The sequence below is a fragment of the Microtus oregoni genome, unplaced genomic scaffold (genome assembly GCF_018167655.1).
Source record: "Microtus oregoni isolate MIOR12 unplaced genomic scaffold, Mior012 000020F_ref0000438, whole genome shotgun sequence".
NCBI lineage: Eukaryota > Metazoa > Chordata > Mammalia > Rodentia > Cricetidae > Microtus > Microtus oregoni.
The window spans coordinates 11,026,652-11,048,922 of NW_024543079.1; the positions used below are offsets into that span (position 1 = coordinate 11,026,652).

Sequence of the window (22,271 nt, forward strand, 5' to 3'; positions counted from 1 at the left end):
TGGCTGCTTTTCCAAAGGACCCAGGTTCAGTTCCCAGCACCCACATGGCAGCTCACAACTGTCTGTAACTCCAGTTCCAGGGGATCTGGCATTCTCACACAGATACATGCAGGCAAAACCCCTATGTACATAATAAATAAATCTTTAAAAATCAAACAAACAACAACAACAAGACAGAAACAAATCACACAAATACCTATATGGTACATTTATTTATGACATACCGTTAAAGATAAAGAAAAGGTTGCCAGAAAGGAAAATCAAACACAGGCCAACAAAAAGTTGTCTAAACTTATTTAATGCTAAGAACACAGTTATTCAAGAAAACGTCAGTTAAGAAACAATATTGTTTAACTTTTAAATATGATTCTGATCCTAAAGTGGTGATTCAAAACACTAAGGGCATCTGAGTGCAACACACACACACACAATCAACCTAAAACCCTAAAACACATATGTAGTGTTGAGATATATTATAATAGTGCAAAAAGAAAAAAAAAGTATGCATAGTGTTTAAACCAACAGGTGGCTTCTACAGAACACAAAAACATCAATGTCTAGACTTAAACCCAGAGGTGTAAGAGATGGCTGGGGAATGTGGAACTTGGTGGAGCAGGTAGTCCTGCTGGCCTGGAGAGGGCTGGCTGAACATAGCAGTCACTGATAGGGGGGATAAAGTGCTATGTCCCTGACAGAAACCACGTTCATAGACGCTCTAGTAAAGCTTCCCAGACCGTAGCTGAGGTAGTGTTCTGAGAAGAGGGTTCTCCTGGACAGCACAGTCAGCATCTGGTTGAGTCGGGACCTGATGCCAGTGAAGTGAACCTGCCGCTCTTTACTCAAATTTCTGAATGAGTCCCTCAGGCACAGATCCAGGTGGGGGGTGCCCAGACCCAAGTACTTGGGGTATCCAGGAGTGTGGAGGTCAGGGGCTGTTAGGGAGATATGAGAGCTGACAGAGCTAGCCAATGAGCCCTGGGAAGACATAGAAGAGGATGACCTCAGACTAGAAGATCTCGACACCGACATCCTGGATTCAGGTGACCCTTCTTTAGACTGGGCACCCTGAGGAAAGAAGCTCTCATCAGCTTCAGTCTGTGTGGTAGTGGACTTGGACCACACTGTGGCCTGGGAGCTTGCTGCCCTCGTGACTACTGTGGTTTGGATCCCAACACACGCCACACTGGAACTGGTTTGTGTTCCCACCTCACTCAGGCTTACTGCAGCAGTCTCTTCTGGCTCTGTTTGGGTAGCAGCATCAACCACCTTGCTATCCTCGAGTTGGTCCTTGTGGCTATAGAAATAGTCTTCATCACTGATGGTAGAAGCCTCAGAATCATGGCGCTTGGTTTTGGCTCTATCTTCTGGTGGCACTTCTGGGCCCAGGCTGGTCTTCCTGGGAGTACTAGAGAGTCTGGCCAGCCGCATGCGCAGCAGATTGCCCAGTGTGGGCTCCATCGACTGTGGCTTTCGGTCAGCCAGATGGTCAAACCTGCCACTGATCTGGAAGTTGGACAGGAGTTTGGAGCTGATGGGCTTTGACTGGGCATACAGGATCCGGAACTCCAGATCAAAATGTTCAACCACTTGGCCGGACAGAATTACCAAGTTACTGCTATTTAATTTGCCATCGGTCCATGTAAAACTGAAGGATTAAAAACACAAACAAGTAAAGATAAGGGATCTCAGTTTACTTATTCTCAGTAGCTGTCATATAAGAGTGGCGGCTGTGCTGTCTATGAAATAACAAATATGCATGTCAAAAACAAAGGAGGCTAATAGCTTAACACTCTCTCTCTCTCTCTCTCTCTCTCTCACACACACACACACACACACACACACACACACACACACTCCTCAGGCTGTTGTATCCTAGGAGAAAGGTATACAATATTTAGGCCAGCAGCCTTTTTTTAAGGGTAGAGAATCAGCAGGAGATGCAAAAGTGGGAAGCTAGTGGCACTTTTTCCAGTTTCTCAGGTGGAGATGGCTACTCCACCAGCACGCCAGTGCTCAGCACATTTTATAGCTCATTAGCTTGGTGCTCTTCCCTGTCCAGCACCTCTTCCTCCTCTTCTGAAAACAGAACCTACACTTGTCTCTACCCACAAAACCTTCCATGCACACACTCTAGTCTCAGTGTGGTCCAGAACGGCCAATGTTTGATCCCTGGAATTCATCCAAGTGCATCTGTGACTCCTCAAGGGCCAAACGGGTTTTCAGAGATGTGTGTCCCTGCTTCAGGAGTCTCTCCCTTTGGGAAACAGCTGCTGCAGTTTGGGTCAGTAAGCAAGGGTCTCTGCCTTCAAAGGAAGAGGGTATCAAAGAATAAAGAGCAAGGCAGAAGTCAGGGATAGTGTTCTAATAAACATCCCCCAAGACCGAGGGGAGCTACAGTCAGCTGCACCTTCTCACCCTAGCATTGTCTGCAGGCTGCTGTCTCACTCTGCACTCTGAGTTAGTCTCCTTACATTGAGCCAAAAGCAAGCAGCACTAATGGGAGACCCTGAAACTCAGTTTCAACTATTTCTTGCAACTAAGAACCATGACTAATACACACATTGCCTGATAACTGCTTCGGAGACCAGGAGTCTTTGGAATACCCATGATGGGGTAAGAGAATCAAAGAAGCTACCTAACCTTAGGGCTGTAGCGTGTCCCAACACACGGGAGTATCACTGTCATGGGTGGTAGGACAGTGCATGTGTAGAGGGCAGTTTTTATGTTTATAGGTTTTCAAACAGCCAAAAACCATTCAGTCAAGTTTCATCGGTACAAATTAAATCCACTTTGGGGAATGTGTAAGTCCCCTTGGTATTTACAAGTGTCTCACAGAAGGAAGTCTCAAGAGCATGTTGTGCACAGTTCTGAACAATGGAGCTACTGTGTGAAAAGGAAGGGCACCCAGAGCTACTACCTCACCTGCCACAAAACCATGGCTGGCACAAATCCACCAAGGATGCACACTCTACAAAACTGGGTTTTGTTTTGTTTTGTTTTTCCAAACTCTGTACCGGCACGTACCATTGGCCAATGCAATAGAGAGATGGCCAAGCACACAGCATGACACGGAGTGAGTAAGAATGGTATAACTTCCAGAGATTAGCATTGCCAGCTGTTACCTCAACCCTTCATTCATCTTCCTGCTCTCCACCCAAAGATGCTACTGGCAAAGTGGGATTTTCCAAGTGGGCCTGGAATATGCCCAGTGCTTTCTAGACTAAAGTACTCATTACAAGGCTTACAACAACCTTACAGTTAAGTATAAATTAGTAGCTTCAGTCTGAAATGTCCTTACCTTCAAGTAAGTAGAGTAAGTGGGGTCCAAGTCCCCAGGAAACCAGGATTTGAGGCCAATTAGCATCCAGTTTTTCCCCAAAGCCCTAGGCCAAGACTTGAATGCCAGAGTCTAACTGTAGAATCTCAAGTTTTGTTTAACTTTTACCTTAGTTTTGTGGACCACAGGGAAAAGAAAGAGACTCTTATCCCATCTACATCCAACAAAAGATGACTATGATGAACCAACTCACACACACCCGCATACACACACACACACACACACACACACACACACACACAGTGGGGCGGGGGGGTGCTATCAGAAGGGCTCTTGTTGACAGGAGCAAGCATTTACTCCTCTACAGGGTCTGGACTAACTGGTGAGGCACTGTTCAAACCATACCTGTAAGAGCCTGTGGCTACCCGGACGCCGTCAATCAGTGTGAACTTTTCATGAACCTTCCCAACAACCTTTGTTCCTGACCTTGCATAGTAGATATTTCCTGTAATAGTCCGCACTGTCATCAGCTGTGGGGCAGGGAGTAGGAGGAAAAAATAAAATCAGAGACCAACACAGTGACACTGTCCAGTGGGCTGAGCTTCCTGCTCCCCAACACAGTGACACTGTCCAGCGGGCAGAGCTTCCTGCCCCCCAACTCAGTGACATTGTCCAGCGTGCTGAGCTTCCTGCTCCCCAACACAGTGACACTGTCCAGCGGGCTGAGCTTCCTGCTCCCCAACACAGTGACACTGTCCAGCGGGCTGAGCTTCCTGCTCCCCAACACAGTGACACTGTCCAGTGGGCTGAGCTTCCTGCTCCCCAACACAGTGACACTGTCCAGCAGGCAGAGCTTCCTGCTCCCCAACTCACCTGTTTGCAGGAGCTTAGCATAGGGTCACCACTGAGAGACAGCACACATGATACACTAGTCAGGCACTGCTCAAGTAATGTTACTTCTGCATCTAGCCCATCTTTTCCTATGTAGAGAAGAGGTCTTTTATCATCCAGGCTGGCCTTGGACATGCAATCCCAAGTGCTGGGATTACAGGCCTGCACCACCACACTTGGCTGATATTTAGAGATCCTTAACTCATGTGTGCATGCACTATAAAGAACATTTGCTTTTTGGAAGAAACCAATAGAATCCAAGTAATGATTATGAAACAAAAGCAGGGGAGATAAAATAATCAAAGAACATATGTTAGTAATGAATAACATTTGGTAAGGATTGAAAACTAAGCCGGCACTTCTCCTATTTCTTTGTCTCATTGCATCAATAAGGAATAATAGCCTACTTCACTTACTTCCACATTGGAAGGGGCTTCAAGCTGTAATCAGGTCAAGTCTCTAATACACCATGTGGGGATTAATCAGCCAGTTCACATCTCTTACAGGTACACAGTAACCAAAAAGGTACACTATGAACTCATGGATGCACAATTATTCCCATAGAGATGACACATACAAATGCATACATAACGGCATGCAAAATATGAAGACAATCTTGAGCAGAATAGAAGTGGTATATCACTATAAATCTTAAAGTGCTTGTCATGTAACCTTGACAGGCTAAGTTCAATCCCTGGAACCCACATAGAGATAGAAGGACAGACCTGACACACAAAGTTGTCCTCTGACCTCATGTGCATTGCACACACATCACACACGATGATAATAATAAATTTTACATTTTAAGTAAATGTTTAGAATCATTTGAATCTTTTCTATTCTATAGAAACAGAGAGCCTCTCCCACACACCTCACTAAACAGCAGAGGTGCGAGGTGTACTTCTTGCCCTCAAAAACTAGAGAAAAAAGTAACTGATGACTGAAATCCTAAGCAAGACATCACATGAAGCAGAGGAGGGAGACCCATGTCTGCCAAGTCTCAGCATGAGCAGCCACAGCAACTCCGTTCCTAACAGTTAGAGTAGACTATGACACAACCACACCTGGACACTCAGCAATAAAACAAACACATTAAAAAGAGCAAGCTTTTGAAACATGTAACTTACATGGTGCTCAAAAACACTGAGCCAAGGGCTAAAAGCCAATCTCAGAAAGACACACACTGTAGGATGTGACAGAATAACAGACAGGAGTGACATGACCTCTGAGGTGAAGTATGAGGGTGATCTATGTGGTGGCAGAGCAATTTTCCTTCCTTCTTGACAAGATCTGTCTATGAAGCCCTGGCTGGCCTCAGATTCTCGGATCCACTGTCTCTGTGATTAAAGGTGAGTACCAGCAGTTCTACCTTCATGCGCGTGGGCAACAAAGGGCACAGGTACACCAACACCACTTCCAGGCTCCAGCTCCGGACTGTCATACAGTGCAACAAACAAACTACTGGGAAGCCAGGTAAGACATACATGGTACTCCCTGTGCTGTCTGCAGCTCTGCGATTCTGCCATTATTGCCAAATAAGATATTAAAATTAAAACCTAATGCCTGGACATACAATTATGTCTTTGGTATTCTTATCAAAATGCATAGGAACTGAACCACAGGGAGTAACAGGATAAATACAAATTTACAGAACAATGGCTAGTGTTCTCCACAAGTGTCCAATGTCAAACCACAAAGGTGGAGGTTAAGAGCCAGGGAGACTTCACTAGTGGGTGCAAGGTGCCCTGCTGGACTGGATCCTGGGCTGCAGAAGGGGCAATAGTGAAACAAAGCTGAGATTCAGAAGGGGCAGAGATAAGATGGTGCTAAATCTAACTGACATTTTGGGGGGCTGGGGGCTTAAGAGAGGGTTTCTTTGTGTAGTCCTGGCTGTCTTGGAACTCACTCTGTAGGCCAGGCTGGCCCTGAACTCAGAGATCCGCCTGCCTCTGCCTCCCACATGCTGGAATTAAAGGCATGCGCCACCACCACTGCCCACTGAGGACAATGAGATAATAACAATAATTGAAAAATTTGGACACAGAACATTCAGAAATTCCTTATATTACTGCTGCAGTTTCTTAAATCTTTAAAAAGATGATTTTTAAAAGATTTTAAATTATGAGTATCTATGTGTGAGTATGTGCACATGAGTGTGTCAGATACCCTGGAGTTAGAATTACATGTGCTTATGAGACATGCATGTTGGGACCCAAACTCAGGTATCCACCTCTATAACCATTCATAAATCTCAATTTCAAGGTAAAGTTTTTCTTTAAAAACTGGAATATTTCACAGATGAGCACATGATATTGGCTGGATGGAGTAGGTAAGTCAACACATAGTGAGCATAAACACAGCCTACCTGTAGGGCTAGAGATGGCTGTATCCTATCCTTTAACATAGCTGAATGTCGTGGAAGCCTGTAATTGTGGACACAGCACTTCTGCACACCTGTCCATGAATATGCAGCCAGATTCTTGTAGACAGAGTGACTCAAAATACTGAACCAATCAGAGCCCAGGGTAGGAGGAGCCTCTGAGACATAGACCCACAACACAGAAAAGCCTAGGAGGGAAGCTGGTGCCTACCTAGGAAGGAGATAACCTACTATAAAGACAAACTGTCTTTAAACTCCCTGCAGAGGCTCTGGACCACCATGAAGGCAGCCGCCAACAAAGTCAGCAATCACTCCTGGGTTTCTGCCTTGTTGATGAAGCAGAGCAAATGGCTTTGTCACAGCTGGGACAGTTCTGTCATTGTTCTGCAGCTGAGACTCGGCCTAATTACCCAAGAGCACCTTGAAATTATACCCTGGCCCCTTCCACAAGAGCAGCTGTGGCCTAAATACCTGGATAGACGGCAGTGCTCTTTACCATGCCCAATTGGCATCTTCCTTGGCCCTCCTGGACTTATATTCAAGCTGACTGCTGAGTCACACGGCTGCCCCATTTGAGTCTCAAAGCCCAATCCTATCTGTATCATGAATTGCCCTGTGGTACAAATGACAAGCTAGTAATGACCTTATTCAGCAAACCTTGGTTTGCTTATTAGGAAAAGCAGTCAGCAGGCGCTCTGGAGGAATGCTAAAGAGATGAAATTTTGTAAAAACCTATCTGTCTGTTTACAAGGCACTAAGTCAGGGCCTCTCACAGAGGCCTAGAGGGGCAAAGGCTGACTTCTCTGCTGAATGCTGCATTCCTTGTGCCAAGAAGTGCCTGGCAGCATGATGATGAATTATGTGCTGACCTTCCCAAGCTGCTCCATTCTTTAGAACATGAGTTCTATAACAAATGCTTCTCTTACCGCATTCCCAAAGAGACTAGGCCAGGGTCGTGGCCTTATATGGAGATACTGAATTATTCTCATGCCCAGAGAAAAGGACATAAACCTGGTTCTGTCGTGAGCAGCAGTGGGTGACAAGCGACTGCACAAATGGGGTGAGAGGAAGGCAGACTGAGCCAAAGCCTGGGCCATGTTGTAGCTGTGGACTCCTGGGCTCCTGATCTCACCATTTCCTGATCCACAATCAGGACCACAACCTGACAGGGCCACCATGAGTGTGAGCGCTGCCACATCTGTCAGAGCAGTGAGCAGTGCCAGGCACAGAAGGAGAGCTCCAAGACAGTCTCTGTGGCTAAAAGCGGAGCCACCTGGAGCCATGGTGGCAGGTGGCAGCAGTCTCCAAGCACTGGCTTGGCTACGACTGGTCTGTGCTCACTGCTGGGAAACCTGAGAGCAATTTTGCCTTTTTATTTTTACAATGGCTTAATGGAGATGTAATTCATGCATCACAAAATTCACCTGCTTAGTGTGCAAATCTACACTTTTATGGATACACAAAACCATTTCCACAGTTGTAGAACTTTCTCATTACCTGTACCCCTTTAGCTACAAACCTACCCAGCCCTCTATCACATGCCCCCAAACTTGATGTTAATCTACCTTTCTCTCTCTACAGAAGACCCTGTTCTGGCCCTCGTATATATGATAAACATGATCACTTCAGTATGACTTCCTACACTTAACTATTTTGTTTTCAGGTTCACCCATGCGGTAGCATGTGTCAGCACTTCAATACTTTTGAAGGGTGAATACTATTCTATTGTTTTGAAGAGCTAGTGTGTTTGTTTATCCACTTATTAGCTGATGAAACTGCCAGCATCTATGAACAGATATGTCGCTGTGTGTGTTTCTCTCCTCTTGGGTAGTTACTGAGGAATGGAACTGCAAGGTCACGGCTGGCTGGTGTTCATTTTCTGAGACTTCAGTTTCCTCACATGTCAGTGAGCCCACCACCACCACCACCACCACCACCACCCACCACCACCACCACCACCACCCACCACCACCACCACCACCACCACCACCACCACCACCCACCACCACCACCCACCACCACCACCACCCACCACCACCACCACCACCACCACCACCACCACCACCACCACCCACCACCACCCACCACCACCACCACCACCCACCACCACCACCACCACCACCACCACCACCACCCACCACCACCATCACCCACCACCACCACCACCACCCACCACCACCACCACCACCACCACCACCACCACCACACTGTAGACCACGGGCACTCTGTCACATTGCTGACAGAGGAAAAACGGGAAATAGTGTCTCACAAACCTTTTCCTGCTCAGGATGAACTTTCAGATCCATGCACATGTCCAAAAAGTGGGAGAGCAGAGCCTGGTCCAGAAGGATGTACACAGCCACACCCCGTTTCCTACAAATCTCCTGTAGGTCTCTGAAGATGTCGATGTCTGAGAAAACGTCCATTACCACAGCAATCACCTATGAGATGAGGCAGGAAGAGAAGTAAGGAACTCAAACACCGTCCTCACACACACTCCCTTCTTCAGCAGTGTGGGCCTCCCCTCAGCATCAGCTCTTTTCCACCCCAAAGACATCCAGGCACCCATATCTCACAAATCTTTGCTTGGCCCAGCCAGCTGACACTCCCCAGTGTCCCCCAGTCAACCTAGTCTACACTGGCAAACTTCTCACTTAAGTTCTGTGCCATCACTAAACCCCACCTTCCAGGATCAATTTGGACTGGCAAGTTGTCTATGTTCTTAGACCAATACACTGGGATCTGAATCACACTGCTTTCCCGGTCAGGCTTCAGATTCTATAGCTATATAGTTGATAAATAAAATCTTGGGGCTGGCAAGATGAGTCAGCTAGCAAAGGCACACGTTACCAAACCAGATGACCTGTATTCAATACCCAGAACTCACATGGTACGAGGAGAAAACCAGCTCCTGCAAGCTGTTGTCTGATCTCCACAAGTATGCCATACCACATGTGTACCAACACACAAATAAATAAATGCAAAGAAGAAAAAGTCACCTCGGATTCTCTAGGAAGCCCTTTTTGACTATTAATATTCAAGTCCACTTTTTTTTTTCTATTGTCTGATTTTGGATCATGGTCCGAGTACTTTTACCTTGTTTTCAGAAAGACTCCATTTCATTACCAATTCATTTCTTGAAATGATCAGACAAAGCTTACAGCACCTCCATCCCATCTTCTGTTTCCAACACCGCACACTCCCCACCAGTCAGGACAAGAATGGAAATATTTTCTGAAGATTCTGACCTTTGGCTCAGCTCTGTTCTTTATTTTCCCCCGACATGTGTGCCCTTGATAAGAACTGATTTTTTTACAGTCAGCTCAGACCACAGCTAAGAGCCAATGCTCACCCATGTGTCCACTGTTTTGGATGTCTGCTTCCCCGGCTACAAAACAGGCCTGCTCTAAAACCTAAAGAACTGCACAAGGGCAGGGTCCAGGAGACCCCTGGTGTCTGCTCAACTGCCCATGTTACCAGTGTGGGCTGCAGCTACCTTGACAGCCATCACAAGGGAGATTTTGGTGGTCCCTGGCTTCCCTCCCTCACTTACAGAGGCTGCTATTTCAACTGCCTGCAGAAACTCCTGGCAGGGAGGCAAGGTTGTAAAAACGTCTAGGCTTAGAACAAGTCCCTACAAAGCAAGTCAGGAAGCCAGCATCTGGGAGCTATTTTGCAATCGGGAGTGGTCAGGCTTCTCCATCTCCCAGCTTCAACAGTCAAAATCCCTTGTCTCTGAATCACATTAACCCTTTGGCTGAGCACTATGATTACTTTTAAATCTCACCTCCCCTTCCTTCTTCTGCCGCAGAGGCCCTCAAATGGAATGCATTCATCTCCATGGTGGAGAGCTAGCCACAGTGGGTAACTGGAAGGCTTTACCCCTTAAGCATTTGTAGGGTTAAAAAGAAACACAGAAGCCAGGAATGGGGGCACAAGCATATAATCCAAGCTCAGGAGGCTGAGGTCAGCCTAGATAAAGTGAAAGCCTATCTTAGGGAAAAACTAAGAGAGAGAGAGAGAGAAATGCAGAGACAAATGGGCAATGTTGCTACCTTTCTAACATGCCAGGGTTCCAGTTGCTCAGATGAATGACCCTGAAATGCCAGCTCCCAGAAGCAAGTGCCACCTGGGATGACCAAGTGTCTCTCTGGCTGCCTCCACCCCACTCCCTGCCTGACCTTCATAAAACCTCAACAGTGAGGGAAACAAAACAAGAAGCATCTTCAGAAGCTTATTGGCTCTGATGGTTTTTATATGTTGTTGTGAGGGTTGTGCCCAACCTGTTCATTTGGGGCCTGTAGCAGGGTTTAAGGTAAAAGCCAGGACACAGAGCTCAGCATGGCCACTTGGTGCTTAATCTCTCTCAGCCGTAGTGTCCTTGCCCTCTGGAAGGTTTGAACAAGAGCACGGACTGACAGGACATCTGAGATGGTTAAATGAGTGGAAGTGTGGAATGGGCTTAGCTCAGTGAGGCAGCTGGTGTCTGAGTCCACTGCAGGCTGACCCTACCTGGGCACAGAGATGGCTACACAGGGCTGACAGAATAGGGGGTGAGGAAAGCAAAATGATGTGTCCGTAATCTGTAGGGAGCAGTAAGTCAGTTCCTATGTGAGGGCAGGCACCTATAGGCACCTATAGAGAGAGGAGGGAGGCTTCCTGGAAGAGGTAATATCTGAGCTGAACTACAGACAAGAACAAGAAACGGAACCAGGCCTGGCTGCACAGATCTGTAATCTCAACTCCTTGGAAAGTTGAGGCAGAAAGATCCCATGTTCAAGGCCTGCCTGGGACAAGAGGCCACTGGAGAAGTGAAGGGCTGTCAGACAGGAAACCACGTGATGACAGAAGAGGATGGGAAGGACGGGGTGCATACCAGTGCAGCTGGAATGTACAGTATGCAGGAAAGGGAGCCATGGAACGTGACTGGCAAAGAGGAATAGTAGAAGGCTATGGAATCCATGTCAGTCCTTCTTAGCCCACACTGCCTTCATAGGCAGAATAGAGAGAAAGATGAATCCGGAAGAGACAGGTGCAGGGAGAGATGCTGCCGCAGAACCTACTTCCTCCATCCAACTCAGGACTAGGAACCTCTATGCCTGCAACCCCGTGGGGGATGGGCATCTTTGAATCTAACAAATTTCTGCAGCTCTTTTGCAGGACTAGGGACTGAAAAAGGAAAGCCCCAGCCAGAAGCTCTGAGGCTACAGGGGAGCAGAAGGAGCCATGGGAAAGCTCAGCAATGGGCACAGGGTCACAGAAATACATACAAGCTGGTGAGAGATCCTTGAGCCTGACTCAAAGGTAGCAGTAAAATTTTCATAGAGTGCACTTGACTCCAAGGTGCAAGAATTGGAATAGAGATCCTGGAAAAAGGCAAGAGAAAACTAGGCAGACCTGTTGGCCTCTCTGAAGGTCAGTGGAGCATCTGTGAGCTATATACAGCTAGGTGATGGGCTGGTCCCCAGGGTGAGAACCTAGTCAAATGGGAAAGGAGAACCCAGATGATGCAGAGTGATGGGCAATGAACATACCCTAGGGGCTACTGAAACAGGGACTAGAAACCCAGTCAAGCTGGCAGGGTTGGAGAGGGCCACCAGAGGCAGAATGGGAGCAGGGCCCAGAGCACAAAGCCTGCCAAACAGTTCTGATTGCCCAATTAATAAAACAGGTGTACAAGCAACACTTTTGTTAGCTAATGAGTCGTAATTTGCAATTTGGTTCATCTTTGGTTTTAAAGCCTTAACCTTTCCCACAGGCTAAATATGAAGGCCTGTCTGATTCAGGGTATCTGAGGGTGACAGATGCTTTCCTTTCCCAACATCCAGCACATCCTCCTTTCTTACTAAAGTAGGAAGCCTTGAAGACTTGCCTTAGCAAGAGCCCAGCACTCCTGTGGCAGCCTTCAACAGGAAGGCTCTCCCTCCTTCAAAGCCTGCCCTCCCCAGACCCTTCTGCTTACCCCCTCCAGCCCTGCCTTCAGACACCCAAGTCCTACACAGCTGGAGCAGGCCTGCAGCTTCTCACCTCTTAGAAGAGACAGTCCTTTACAGACTGCACCAGTCTAGTCCTCTTTTCCAGGTGGACACATCCACTTGGAAGAGTGGACATTTCCACAGCAAAAGTCAAACTAATTAACGTGTATTGTTTTCCCAGGATTTATGGGCTGGTGTCAGATTGCCAGGCGGTGGGTTCAAATCTGCGGGTAATGGCAGTCATGCACAGCCTCCTTGGCCTAAGTGCTCATGCTGCAGACTGCTGAACACAGGCAGAACACCTGGACTAGGAAGGCAGTACAGATGTCTGCCATTGAATCTACTCTCCCTTTAGGGGGTGTCTAGCCCACCCCCACAAAGTGCCCACAGCCACCCTAGGCACCACCTCTCTAAGCTTGAGTTGCATGGACCCAGCCCCTTCTCTCAGAGTTAGAAGTGTGGTAATTTCCAAGAGTCTTTTTTAGGGTCACACCTAAACTCCAGATACCCATGGAGGAAGCACCCAGCTGGCCAGAAGCTGGGGAAGAGGGATGTTGATTCCACATTACCTGTGCTTCCTCAAGTCACATCTGGAAAGGTCACCCATGTGTCTAGTCCCCCATCTTCAGCTTGAGTAACCAACCACAAGCCTATCTATCAGTTCCTTAGAAGAACCCACTGCTGATTTTCACCAACACCCACATGTCTGAAGAACAGAGATCACAGGTGTCTGCCTCAGAAAACGTGTAGAGCCCAGACACCACTCATTAGGCAGAACTGGAATTTCTACCTCTGCCATTTAGCCCAAAACCTCAAGAAGATCTCTATAGAGATTCCAAAGCCCTATTAACCATCATCCCCAGCTTGGAAAGGCTAGATAATGGGTTCAAGGGTTCAGTGCAAGGGCTGAAATGTCAACCCAAATCTGTGTGCCACCAAAGCCTACCATTAGAAGCACGCTGAGTTAAACACTGCTTCAGACAAGTCTAATGTGGGGATCTCATAATTATTAAGAACTTGCAGTAATCCTGGGGGGTGGGGGGGACAGTAGAGGATCCCACATGGGCACAAGTCCACCACGAAGGACAACTTGAAACAACATGATGACTGTCAAGGAAGTTCACAACTCCCCAGCATGCCGAGAAAGCACCCTCTCTCTTCTGCAGTTCTGCTGATAAAGCCAGAGCTAAACTGAATAGGGGACCATGTGAAGCTCAGCTGTCATGTAAATGTGCTGCAAAACCAACCTGGACTTCCACTCTGCAGAATCAGGCATGCTGTACATGTTAGGTTGTACTGGCTTCTAGAATATGCAAATAACCTTTGCATAAAATCTCAAGCCCTTTGGTGGTGATTCAGCCAATGAGAGAACCCACACACAGAAAAACCTCAGTGGCAGCTACCCATAGTATTAATTCTGATTCTGCCATTATGCCTGGACAAGTCATTTCACCTGAAGTTCGGGGTCCTTGAAACAAAGCCTGCTCTACTGTCACACACCCTTGATCCAGGCTGCTCAGGGCTCTGACCAGGCACACACACAGCCTGAAGGGACCACTCATGGCCAGTCATTCCTGTTCTCATTCTCGCAGGAAGCACATGTCAATCACCCCTTTCCTGTGTGCCTCAATTTCCCTTCCTTCCCACCCAAGAGTCATAAAGGCAGATCAGGCGTACAGAATGTTTGGAATTCAGCCAAAGCCTTGTATACATTCAGCAGTGTGTCAGCCTAGATAGCCTGGAAGCCTGGCCACCGAATTCCCTATGCTAAGCACATCACCATCAATCACCTACAGAGTCTCTTGCTAAAGATATCAAACATACTGTTTCCCCTTTGGGTTTCATGTTTTGTTTTGAGAAAGGTTTTGGTATTAGCTCAGGCTAGTCACAAATTGAATTTGCTCCTGCTTTAGCTAATTACAAGCAGGAGCCACCACTTGCTACATGTTTTAATGGGACTGAAAATGCTCATTGAGATTAAAAATAAAAATTCTTTGAAGCACAGTGGTAGTAGTGCACACTTTAATCCCAGCAGAGGTAGAGGCAGGCAGATCTCTGAGTTCAAGGCCAGCCTGATCTCTACAGGAGTTCCAGGAAAACCAGGGCTACACAGAGAAACCCTGTCTCAGAAAGATACACACATGCATTCTTTGGAAAAACTGCTTTGATATAATCTTCTGGGTTGAAAAAACAAAAGAATGCAATTTCCATGGCAAAAGTTAAACTTAGTATGTACTGTTTCCCCAGGATTTATAGGCTGGTGTCAGACTGCCAATGTGGTGGGTTCGAGTCTACAGAGAGTGGTACTCATGGCACAGCGCCTCTCTTGGAGGTCAGCAGGGCAGGAACCAATTTTTCACTCAACTCCACTTGGCACTATTGTTCCAGCCTGAGAAACAGTGGGAAAACCATGCAGTTATCGTTCTTGTTCTTTTTTGGGGGGTAGGGGTAAGGTGTGGGGTGAGGAGGGGTTATTTCTCAGTTCTAAGTTTTTTGTTTTTTGTTTTTTTGATTTTCGAGACAGGGTTTCTCCGTAGCTTTTTTGGTTCGTGTCCTGTGTCCTGGAACTAGTTCTAAGTTTCTAACTGTATAAAGCATTTTCCTGTTCCAAAATGAAATCTATAAAACAAGGCATGTTCCCTCCTGTTTTTCCTTTCCTTCTCTCTCCATTAAGGTAATAACTCCAATTATTAGTTTCTGGGTTATTCTTCCATTTTTCATATAAACAAGTATATGTAAGAACATAGAGCATTGTGTGTTCAATCCATCCACAGATAAAAGGCTGCACAATGACACATCCTGCTCTGGACAGTGTTGTCCATGAGAACTTGGGATGACAGAAGAATTAAGTTTTTAATTTAGCTTCAATTATACAAACTTAAATGACCACATGTAGTTAACGGCACACAAATAGGTCTACGCAGCTCCAAACACTTTGAATCAGAGTATAGAGCTTGTCCTCATTTGTCTTGAAAGCCACAGGGTCCTCCATGGTGTACACATACTAATTTCTTCCCCAATGTGATATGCTGGGCCTTTGGTATGACCAGAGCTACAACAATCAGTACACCTCTACTCCTGTTTTAGCCAGTGTTTCTAGGGAACAGACACAAAAGCAGAACAATTAGGTCAATGGAGAATACAACAGAAACTTCTCTAGAGGCTGATATCACTGACATCAGGACCTCCTTTGCTTGTTTTTTCAAGACAAGGTCCTACTGTATGCTCAGGCTAACCTCCAATTCTGCTGTCTCAGCCCTCCAGAGCTAGGAAAACAGGTATGTACCATTCTACCCCACACATCAAGGCTGTTTAACGCCAGTATAGCCACTATATTGTTTGTATGATCTTTTTCTTTTTCTGAGAGAAATAAACCCATATATAAATGGCTCAGAGAATAATCCTGTAGCTTTCTTCCTGACAGATGGATGTTTAATAAAAAGAATAAAGTCAAGCATGGTGACATTCAGGAGGCAGAAGTAAGTGGATTTCTGTGATTTCAAGACCAGTCTGGTCTATATGACAAGTTCCAGGCCAGTCATGACTACAAAGTGAGACATTGTCTCAAATACCCTTCCCAAAATTAATAAAAATAAACAAATGAAATGGCAGACAGAAAGAATAGTGTGTATGGAATTATGGAACTATTGTTTAATGGTGGCACTCAATACATTCACAATGTTGTTCAGCCATTGCTGCTCTTTCTAAACTTTTTGCCAGCAAAGCAGAAATTCCAACTATTAAGCAGTAACTCCTTGCTGTCCCTTCTGCAGACAAGTTTTGAAGGTCATGGGGAAGAGAGAGATGCTACTATTGTCTAGTAAGTGGGGACAGGATGCTCAGTGTCTAACAGTGAACAGGACAGTGCCCCCAGGACAAAAATCATCCACTCCAAACACCAATAGTGAAGAGGCTGAGAAAACCTGTCAGGCTGATCCAAGCATCTGAAACAGGAACTGATCCCACAGCACAGGTTCTATCGTAACACAGGGGAGGGTTGAGCAAGCTCAGGAGAGTTCAATCCTTCAGAACATCCTCATACGTGCCAGGGACGTCCAGCAGATTCCTCAGCTACTATTCCTCCTTGCTGGAGTCTTCCACGATGCAAAGAGTGCCACCACTAACGCTCTGGTCATCAAAAGGATGCCCAAAGGTGTGGTCACCGCAAAAGTGGCCTCTTTGGAAGAAAAGCATAGAAGGAATGGCAGCTAGTAAGCACGACAAGTATGACTGTGACATCCGGGAGGGTGAGCATGGCCTATGAACTCCCATCCGTAGGCCGGGATATCTGGATACCAGATATTACTGCATGGGAGGCTGAGGCAGGAGGATCTCAAATCCAAGGCCAGATTGGGCCACACATCAAAACCATCTCAAAAGGAGGGAGTAGAGTAGGGGGAGAAGGTGGGGAGGTGGGACGAAGAACAAACAGCATCCTGGGATAGCTGAACAAGCACATCAGAAACGTCCAACAGGGCACACTTCCAGACCATAGCTCTGTCAACCACTAGTTGGCAGAAAGAATTACCTAAATTACTTAGTTTACCTTCTCACCTCTCCATCCCCCTCCGCCAAAAAGCATGAGACTAAATGAACAAAAGAGAAAAATTAATGAGCACCTACTATGTGTCAGATGCCCAGGGGAGTCTATGCGGTCAGAGAGCTGCTGGGAAAACCCATCCCTGAGTCATCCATTCAGACAGATAGTCCTGACATTTGGTGAGTGCCCCTGCCATCCTATGCTGTATGCCGATCATAGAACCTGGCATCTAGGCTCCTCCCAGGCCACCACAGAGAATGCAGGCTGGTGCTCAGATCTCCTCACTGAGGGCAAATAATGCTGCAGGGAGCAAGCAACTAGATCCAACCCCAGTTCAGGGCAGCCTGGCCTCCACCTCTAGGCTCACTACATGGGACCCTCCACACAGAATTCACATTTCCTTCATTCACCCACAAGATTTCTATATTCTTTTCAGACACTAGAAATACATGGTTGGGTCTATCCTACCCAAGACAGGTAAAATGCATAGAAATTTATAAAATCTAAACACCAGGGACCTACATTGTCTTGAGGTCATGAACCACCTACCCCATTTGGTCTCTGCCACTTTGATTCTTCCTCCCTTTAAAACAGGCCAGCCCAGTCTTCTTTTTTTACAACTAAAACAAACACTTATTTATTTATTCATTCATTCATTCATTCGTTTATTTATATGTGTCACTGCTCACAGGTGGAGGTCAGGCTGTCTGGCCTGGAGGCCAGCATCTACACCTGCTGAAGCGACTCCTCGGTCCCAGTCACCCGCCTTCTAAAACAGACAGCTCTTGCTAGAGTCTTCCTGTTTGTAAGACATGCAAATGGGAGCTAAAAGCACTAATATCCAGAAAACTATTTAAGACCTCCAGCCTGCTGGGAAGCAGGGAGGGTGAGGAGGGTAGAGATTAAATGTGGGTCCTGTATGTGGCATGGCGGCACATCAAAGCCCTCAAGAAGCTGAGACAGGAGGACAGTTAGTTTAATGCTGGCCTCATCTTACATAGACCCCCATCTCCAAAAAGAAAAACAAAGCAAGCAAGCACTGTGTGGACCTAGGAGCCAGGCAGAGTTCAGGCCCTGAACCCAGCCCTGCCTCACAGTAGTCTCTGACAAGCTACCTGACCTAGAATGCGCCTGCTCTGTCCCAAGTCAGCCTCCTCAGCCACTGGAAAGACTGCGAGGTAATCTGGTAAAGGGCTCAATTAGAGCCGCCATCTAACGATGGCAAACAGATCAGACACCCAAAAACACCAGACATGCCCCATCAGTCCTCCCTGTCACGGGTAATGCACTTCAAAGGACACGGCCAAAGTGACACAGCCACTCCCAGGGACCCATGCACGTCTTTACAGGTGGGAGCATTTATTAGACAGTCAGCAAATCAGCCCTCTAATCCTTCTGTGTACCCATCCACCTGGGGACAGGACACCTTCTCCCCACAGGGCACAGTAGTTAATAGGGTCGGAATCTGCCTTGGGCAGAGTCCTGGCTCCATCACTCCCTAGAGGCGACCTAGCCTCTCCACACTTCAGGTCATCTTCTGTAAAGTGGACAGAATAGTCACAACTACTTCAAGATTACTAGAAATACTATCTGGCAAAGAGGAAGCAAACTTTTTTGTTTTGACACAAGGTCTCCATATGGAGCCTTGGTGGGCCTGGAGCTTACAATGTAGGATCAAGCTGCCCTCAAACTCAGAGAGATCTGCTTGCCTCTGCCTGCTGAGATTAAGAGAGATCTGCTTGCCTCTGCCTGCTGAGATTAAGAGAGATCTGCTTGCCTCTGCCTGCTGAGATCAAAAGGGTGTGCCACAACACCCAGCTAAGCAAACAATTTTTTGTTTTTTTGCTTTTTCGAGACAGGGTTTCTCTGTGGCTTTGGAGCCTGTCCTGGAACTAGCTCTGTAGACCAGGCTGGTCTTGAACTCACAGAGATCCGCCTGCCTCTGCCTCCCGAGTGCTGGGATTAAAGGCGTGAGCCACCATCGCCCGGCTTGAGCAAACAATTTTTATTGACTGATTTTTTTTCTTTTCTCTTTTTTTAAAAATTTTATTTGATTTTTTTTAATTTATTTGGTTTCTGTGAGATGGGGTTTCTCTGTGTGATAGCCCTGGCTGTCCTGGAACTCCCTTTGTAGAGCAGGATGACGTCAAACTCAAGAGATCCACCTGCCTCTGCCTCCTGAGTGCTGAGATAAAGGGTGTACAACACCACCACCAGGCCAACTAAATTTTTTTTTTAAAGAGATGGTCTCTGAACTTCAGATTCATGATGCCTCAAATTAAAACTAACTCATTTCCACAACGCTCAGTCTCCCCCTTATTTTCCTTCCTGTATTCCAGTGCGGTAGCATCACTGCCTGCTCAAACTAAGAGGTCTCGGCCCCACCCAGCTTGGTGGCACACATCCTCAGTCCCAGCACTCCAAGGCAGAGGCAGGCTGATCTCTGAGAACTGGGAGGCAGAGGTATCAACCTCCTTCATTTGTATTTTCTCCCCTTGGCCCCTCTGTGTGCTTGAACCCAGGACCTCAAGCATGCTAAGACAAGCGCTCTATGGCTGGGCTACACCTCCAGTCTCCCTCACTGTCCATATACCTTCTTCTCTCGCTTTTCCATTCCAGCTCATCATACCTCAAACAAGTCTGCCTGTGACTCTCTTCCTGCCCACCCTGCCTTAATGCAGGCCCTTTTCTCTTACAAAGGTATCTCTGGCCTCCCTGCAACCTCAGCCCTCTGAAACCTACACTTCTACTAGCCAGACTTACTGCTAGGGACAGCAATACGATCAGCAATATGATAGGAGGCCAGAGATACCTTCGTAAGAGCAAAGAGCCGGCATTAAGGCAGGGTGGGCAGGAAGAGAGTCACAGGCAGACTTGTTTGAGGTATGATGAGCTGGAATGGAAAAGACTCCACTGTGGGTCTAGTCCCTATCCTCTCCATCAGCTAGTTCCACCCTTCCTTCTGGGTCCGACTAAGTCACCACCATTCCAAATTTTCTTCTAGCCCCTTACTCATTGCCTGTAGCAATATCCCCATCCTGCCACAAACTAAGAACAAGTTATGGACCACACCTCTTCCCCTGTGGCCTCAGCCCTGGCAGTGTGACAATCTGGAGGTTCTGTGTAAACATGACATTTGGCATATACACTGAAAATGCTCATTGGATTTAAAGTGACAGACCACCTTCCTCAGTAGCACCGCCCAGCTTCCAAATTCAGAATCTAGGAGAGGGTGTAAAAGGAACTAGGTAGAGGAGAAAGCAGGTCTTAACCAGGAATGTTTCCCAGATTGCCTGAAAGATAGGGACTATCAGCTGCAGCCAGATCCCTTTTAAGGCAAGTTTTTCTTCTGACCTCTAACTCTGGTGCCCCTTCACCCAAGCTGAGCAAAGGTTAGAGCAACCCACATCTCTGCCCTTCCTGGAGACCAGGACTGTCCTTTCCAAGGTGTCCCTGGAGCTCAAGTTCTCCTCCCAGAGGAGAGTTTCGGGCATGCACACTTGGTCCACAAATACACCTCTTCCAAAAGCTTAAAAGTTTTGTACTGAACCCACAAGGAAAACATTCTCAGGCTCAAACAGATCCTCAGCCCACTCAAAGCTCCACAAGCTTGATACTAATCTACCACAGCCTTATCACTCCCCAAACAGCAAAGCCCTGGGTCACCCACCTACCCTCTATCACTGCATCCCCGCCAGTCAGGTAAAAAAACCGGATCCGAACATTGGCTTCAGAGCTAGGAAGGCTGAGGCAGGAGGACTGCCTGGAACTGAGGCCAGCTTTGGGCTACTTAGTGAGCTCCAGGTAAGCCTGGGCTAAAGACCTTGTCTTGAAAACGAGAACAAAACAAAACAACAACAAAAATCCAGAACACAGGTTTGCTCCTAGACTTGGCAATTCCAACCTGATCTTTACCTTGACATATAGTGGTACCAGGCCTACCAAGTCTGGACATGGTCTGGGGCTTTGCCTACTATGTTCCTGGCACAGTAAAAGAAGTCTGTGAATTGAGCAGTGTTCGCCAGCCTGCAAACTTATAGCCACACCCTCCCGAGTGCAGCCATCTTCCTCCCTGACCCCACTGCAGAGGCTTCAGTGGGGCAGGCCAGACTCTTTCCTCCCCACCTCCACCAGGCCCTCAGTCGACATTAGCTAAGATATAAATAAATAAATAAATAAATAAATAAATAAATAAATAAAACCTGTAAAGAGAGGTTTAGCTTATGTAGAAGTATTTGCATTTTGGGTTAAAGCTACCGGGAACAGCCCCAGACATAGGGGAAAGGGATGTGGCTCTCCCACCAGACTCACTCACAGAAGGGTCAGAAGTCAAAGGCCTGGGATAGAATTTATCCGTCTACGACATTAAGACGCGTGGGAGTTAAGTGGCACTAACAGATTCTCAATGGTCTCTGGGAACGATCTTCTGGGTAAAGCGACTCTTTAGTAATGCGTGTCTTAAGAAGCTCCTGAAAGTGGAATCTAGTTGTCAGCTAACGTCCCGGGAATTCTGCAGTCCACTTTGGTCTAAACTAACAGTCGCGACTGGGCCCTGATCCAGGGGTACGGATATTAGGGCTCAGAACTACGAACGACTCCAGCTTCTGAAGGCCGAAGTTCCTCCCCTACTCCGGCGTTGAGCTGCAAAGCAGGCGAGTGGGGGACCTCGGGGAAGGGTGGAGGGGGCGCTCACCTCTCGGGCGGAGCGCAGCTGCTGGCGCAGCGCATCCTTGCAGCCGTACGGGCCGCCCGCGCCAGCGCCGCGGGGCTGGAAATGCGCCTCGACGCGCGTGGCTCCGCGGTAAGCACCCCGGTAGAAGGCGGGCCAGCCCAGCTCCAAGGCCGGCGGCTCCAGGTCCGACTGCTCGGGAAAGTAGGTGCCGGACGAGCAGTCGTGTGAGGAGCCGAACGAGTCCTCGGCCACCGCCGCGCCATCCTCGCCCGGCCGCTCGGCGGCGCCCAGGACCGCGCGCACCTCATCGGCGTTGAGGAAGCGGCCCAGCCGCTCGCGCCGTAGGAAGGCGGCCCAAGCTTCGGGGCCACCGGCCAGCAGCTGCTCGAGAGCCAGGCGCCGCGCCTCGCTGAACAGCTCGGCGGGGTTGGGCGGTCCGCACGGCGACAGGCAGGCCGCGGGAAGCTCGTCCAACAGCTCACAGTGAGCAGCCATGGCAGCGCTCGGCGAGGGTCCACTGAAGTGCGACGGTCGCC

At 47.6% G+C, this 22,271-nt stretch overlaps 1 protein-coding gene across 1 annotated transcript; it reads right to left on the reverse strand.

Annotated features, from left to right (window-relative positions):
* Nucleotides 1-202: 202 nt before the first annotated feature.
* Fam83d (family with sequence similarity 83 member D) lies at nt 203-22,271 on the reverse strand. The gene is made up of 4 exons (XM_041670482.1): nt 21,757-22,271; nt 8,822-8,989; nt 3,683-3,807; nt 203-1,645 (listed from the first exon to the last, which is right to left on the reverse strand). Exons 1-4 carry the CDS (start codon nt 22,228-22,230, stop codon nt 658-660), a joined length of 1,755 nt encoding a protein of 584 aa, XP_041526416.1. The 5' UTR covers nt 22,231-22,271; the 3' UTR covers nt 203-657.